The sequence below is a fragment of the Vigna unguiculata genome, chromosome 7 (assembly GCF_037176805.1).
Source record: "Vigna unguiculata cultivar grain cowpea cultivar isolate G323 ecotype 2 chromosome 7, ASM3717680v1, whole genome shotgun sequence".
NCBI lineage: Eukaryota > Viridiplantae > Streptophyta > Magnoliopsida > Fabales > Fabaceae > Vigna > Vigna unguiculata.
The window spans coordinates 28,051,234-28,056,349 of NC_140798.1; the positions used below are offsets into that span (position 1 = coordinate 28,051,234).

Sequence of the window (5,116 nt, forward strand, 5' to 3'; positions counted from 1 at the left end):
GTTACACAAATCACAAAATTTTAGAAACCACATTTGTTACAAAAACAAAAGTCGATAACACTAACCTGCTTTTCGTGCTACAATATATGTGTTTCTCCTTCAAAAATTTTGTACCGCGACCTGTGCCTTCGTAGTGCAGTGGGCAAAATAGTTTACAAATACTGTTAACAAAAAAATTAATATGGTTATCGAAATATTGGGTATATTATTGTTGAAGGAATAATTATTACACAAACATAAACCCACTAACATGAACCGCCTTTTTGTACTACAATATAAGTATTTCTCGTTCACAGTTTTTGAACCACGACCTCTGCCTTGGCACAACAGCTTTGATTTCAGGGAAAATTGTTTACAAACACTTTAGGACAATTAATAGTTGTTATAAACATAAAAATAAATATGATAATCCAAATCAAAAAATAATTTTCAACCATAATTGAATACACAAACATAAGCTCTTTACAATAACAGCCTTTTTGTGATACAATATATGTCTTTGTCATTCACAATTTTTGAACCACGAGCTTCAACAAAAATATGACACAAATATGCTTCCTGCAAACGCTAATTCCATTAATTGTCTAAAACATGCAACAAAACCACCAAGCTTTCTTAACATCTGTGGTACCAAAATATTATCCCAACTATCCATCTATGTTAAAATTTCAAATAAATTTTAACAATAATAACTTTCAGATCAAAGAACAAATCATGAATGCCTTCATACATCATACCCAAAAATAAGCTTAATGTATGTTACCACAACAATAATTTTTGCGAACCCAATTTTTTGGGGGCATTGCCAGTGTAAGGAGATTGTAGTGCTCGACTTTTATTACAGTTACATTTACTGTTTTCTGTTATACTCGTTTGTTATTCCGTTAAGCATACTCTTTTTGTCTTATAAAAGACTCCTCTCTGTACTTTCACGTTGAGTTGATCAATAATATCAGAGTTATGCAAGCTTGTCTTAGTCAATACCATAAACACTAATATGGTATCAGATTAGGCATTTCTCTCCTTGCTTCCGCATTCTTTTGCTACTTCTGATCAACCATGGCCCAACCCAGCCAAAACACCACACCACCCGATCATCTCGTAAATCCAGCCAACCCCTTCTATCTTCATCCCGGTGAAAATCCAGCCGTTGTTCTTGTCTCACCTCCTCTAACAGAGACCAATTTCCATCAATGGCAACGCGAAATGTTGGTAGCCCTAGAAACCAAGAACAAGGAAAGATTCGTCAATGGAAGTCTTCATTGCCCTCCTATCAACGATCCCCTTCATGATGCTTGGCGACGCTCCAACCGAATGGTTATGTCTTGGCTGATACGTTCGATGACACCTTCCATCAAGCAGTCTGTGATGTGGATGGATACTGCGGTTGAGATTTGGAACGACCTCAAAGAACGGTTTTCGCATTCAGATAAATTTCGGGTGGCGGATCTTCAAGATCAAATTACACATTGTAAACAAGGTGAATCCAGTGTATCTGAGTATTATACAAGATTAAAGATCTTGTGGAAAGAGATAGAATTGTACCGGTGCGTTCTGGTTTGTACTTGCTCCACGTCATGTTCGTGTGGTCTTCTTCCAAGATTACAGAAAGAAAGGGAAGATGATTGCGTTATCAGATTCTTACGTGGCTTGAATGATGATTACTCGCAGGTTCGTTCTCAGGTCATGATGATGGACCCAATGCCTTCCATTATCAAAACCTTCTCTATGATCTTGCAACATGAACGGGAATTTGTAAGCACATCTTCCTCCACTCAAGAATTAGTTGCTTTTTCTGTCCAATCTAAAGAACCCCACAAGCCTAACAATAACCCTCCCACTGGATCTGTCAAGAATGCCAATCTTGGTAAATCAAATAGAAATAACAAGTTTTGTGAGAAATGTAAAAAGACGAATCACACCATTGAAACTTGTTATTGGCGCATTGGATTCCCTACTGGATATAGAAAAACGTCTCGTCAATCCTCTGGTGCTTCCTCTGCGAGCTTGGTAGAAGCAGAAATTGATACTTCTCCACCGCAATCCCAACTGGTTGAAGAGGCTACTCCTGACCAATTCAGTTTTTCAAAAGAACAATACACAGCTCTCCTAGCTCTTCTCCAACAGTCTCAAGTTAATACGGCTTCCACTCATTCTCCACCAAATCATTCTGCCAATTCCGCAGGTGATCTTCCTTCCTTTACTCCCTGGATTCTGGACAGTGGTGCCACTGACCACATGTGTCCCTCTAAAACCCTTTTTCAATCCTTAAAACCCATTTTTCCTATACATATTAAGTTGCCTAATAACACTACTGTTACTGCCAAATTTTCTGGCAATATAATTCTTGGCAACTTAACTCTTCTTAATGTTCTTTATGTACTAGATTTTGTTACCTATCTCATTTCCATTCCTAAACTTTTATCACATTCTAATTGCATGGTTGTGTTTTTTGATACTAAATGCTTGATTCTGCAGAAATGTCAATTTCGGATGATTGGTGCAGCTAGGTATTGCAATGGCCTTTTTTACCTTCAACCCCCTAGTGGTGTCCAGTCCTGTCATTCTTTTTCACATAATATTGTAGGTTCTAGTGCTCTGCCAACATTATGGCATCACCGCTTAGGCCATACTTCTGATCGTATTCTCAAACACTTGTCTACCAAGTATAGTGACATTGATTTTCATTGTTCTCAACCTTGTGACACATGTCATTTTGCAAAGCAAAAAAAGCTGCCTTTTCCTCATAGTAATAGCAAAAGTTCTTCTTTCTTTGAATTAATTCATGTGGATGTTTGGGGGCCTGTTGCTATTTCTTCTATCGATGGTTTTAAATATTTCTTAACGGTGGTAGATGATTTTACAAGATTTACATGGATCCATCTTTTAAAATACAAATCTGATGTTAAAACCATTTTGCCATCCTTCATTCAATTAATAGAAACTCAATTCACTGTAAAATTAAAACGCATACGATCTGACAATGCCAAAGAATTTTACTTAACTGATTTTTTCAACAATAAAGGAATTTTTCATGAAACATCGTGTGTTGAAACACCCCAACAAAATAGTATTGTTGAAAGAAAACATCAACATTTGCTAAATGTCAGTCGTGCCTTATTATTTCAAGCCCATCTTCCAACTCCTTTTTGGTCTTTTGCAGTAAAACATGCCACTCATATCATTAATAGACTCCCAAGCCCTCTTTTACATTTTAAATCTCCTTATGAATTAATTCATGGAAACCTCCCTGACTTAACTCACTTACGGGTTTTTGGGTGTTTGGCTTTTGCTACTACTCTTTTTGCTGGCAGAACTAAATTTGATAAAAGAGCAGTCAAAACTATTTTTCTAGGTGTCAAACCTGGCACTAAAGGCTTTATCCTATATGACATTGTCACCAAATCTACTTTTATATCACGCAATGTCATTTTTTATGAAAACTCTTTCCCTTATAACCACAAAAACACTGATACACAACATGCTCATATAAATAACTTTCCTATCAGCACCATTTCTGATATGGATCGTTTTTCCTCTCTCATTCCTTTTGAAAACTCTGACGATTATGGCACTGAGAATAATTCTTTTCCACAACATGCCTTGCCTACACAAAATGTTGAAAATGTTTCACAGGATTCACAACAAGCCACTGATTGTTTTCATCGCCAATCTACAAGGTCTAAAAAGCCACCTGCATATCTTGCTGACTACCATTGTCCGACTATAGCTTTATCTAATACTACTCATACAACCCCTTACCCTTTGATTTCATATTTGTCATATGCCAACTGCTCTAACCCTCATACTGCTTTTTCTTTGTCTATATCTGGTACAATTGATCCCACATCTTTTAAGGAAGCCAATCAACTTGAATGTTGGCAGAAAGCTATGCTTGCTGAGTTAGAAGCTCTTGACAAAAACAAGACTTGGTCGCTTGTACCTCTTCCACCAGACAAGAAAGCAGTGGGTTGTAGATGGGTCTACAGAACCAAATTCAATGCAGATGGTACCATTCAACGACACAAGGCACGTCTTGTAGCCAAAGGTTTTACCCAAACAGAGGGCGTTGACTTCTTTGAAACCTTTTCACCAGTGGTCAAGCTTACTACAGTTCGGTTTATTCTATCTCTTGCTGTCTCGTCTGGATGGTTTCTATATCAGCTAGACGTTGATAACGCCTTCCTACATGGTGAGCTTAATGAAGAAGTTTTTATGAAGCCTCCTCCTGGTATGCGCCTTCCTTCTCCCAAACTGGTCTGCAAACTTCATAAATCCCTCTACGGGTTGCGCCAGTCTAGCCGTCAATGGAATGCCAAGCTCACTGCTGCCTTAATCAACTACGGCTTTACTCAAAGCATGGCTGATTATTCTCTATTTGTGCAAAAGACCAACGATTCGTTTACCGTTCTCCTGGTCTATGTAGACGACATTGTTCTCACTGGTAATAATCTAACCACCATCAATCACATAAAGGCATATCTTCATTCTCAGTTTCATATTAAAGACTTAGGCAACCTGAAATATTTTTTGGGGTTTGAGGTTGCCCGTTCACGTCGCGGATTGGTTCTGCATCAGCGTAAATATTGTCTTGACATCCTCTCTGAGTTTGGCTTAACAGGATGCAAACCAGCTCCCACTCCAACTAATTCTTCTGGAAAGATTAATGAAACCGAAGGAGACCTTCTACCTGATCCCACTCATTACAGACGTTTGGTTGGCAAGCTGTTATACCTTATTCACACCCGTCCTGATATAAGCTTTGCTGTACAACAGATTAGTTAGTTTATGGCATCTCCTCGCGTCTCCCATTTACATGCTGCATTCCGTATTCTACGCTATCTGAAAAATGCACCTGGTACTGGCCTTTTTTACCCAGTTCACAATTGCAATCGTCTACAAGCCTTTTCTGATTCTGATTGGGCAATTTGCAGCACTACCCGTCGTTCTATCACTGGTTACTGCATTTTCTATGGTGATTGTTTAATCTCATGGAAGTCTAAGAAGCAAAATACTGTCTCCCGAAGTTCTACTGAAGCTGAGTACAGGGCTCTAGCCACGGATGCATGTGAACTCCAATGGCTGAAATATATAGTTGATGATCTCTCCCTCAGCC

The 5,116-nt window shown here is 38.4% G+C and overlaps 1 protein-coding gene across 1 annotated transcript; it reads left to right on the forward strand.

Annotated features, from left to right (window-relative positions):
- The first annotated feature begins 837 nt into the window (after nucleotides 1-837).
- On the forward strand, nucleotides 838-4,785 carry LOC114190240 (uncharacterized). The gene is made up of 3 exons (XM_085676007.1): nucleotides 838-2,379; nucleotides 2,479-2,510; nucleotides 3,315-4,785. Exons 1-3 carry the CDS (start codon nucleotides 1,060-1,062, stop codon nucleotides 4,783-4,785), a joined length of 2,823 nt encoding a protein of 940 aa, XP_085532133.1. The 5' UTR covers nucleotides 838-1,059.
- The last annotated feature ends 331 nt before the right edge of the window (nucleotides 4,786-5,116 follow it).

Coding starts and splice junctions, on each gene's coding strand:
- LOC114190240 (XM_085676007.1), top strand. CDS start 1,060: ATGGCCCAACCCAGCCAAAACACCACACCACCCGATCATCTCGTAAAT. Junction 2,380..2,478: donor CTCTTCTTAATGTTCTTTAT/GTACTAGATTTT, acceptor TTGATTCTGCAG/AAATGTCAATTTCGGATGAT. Junction 2,511..3,314: donor CGGATGATTGGTGCAGCTAG/GTATTGCAATGG, acceptor TTTTGCTGGCAG/AACTAAATTTGATAAAAGAG.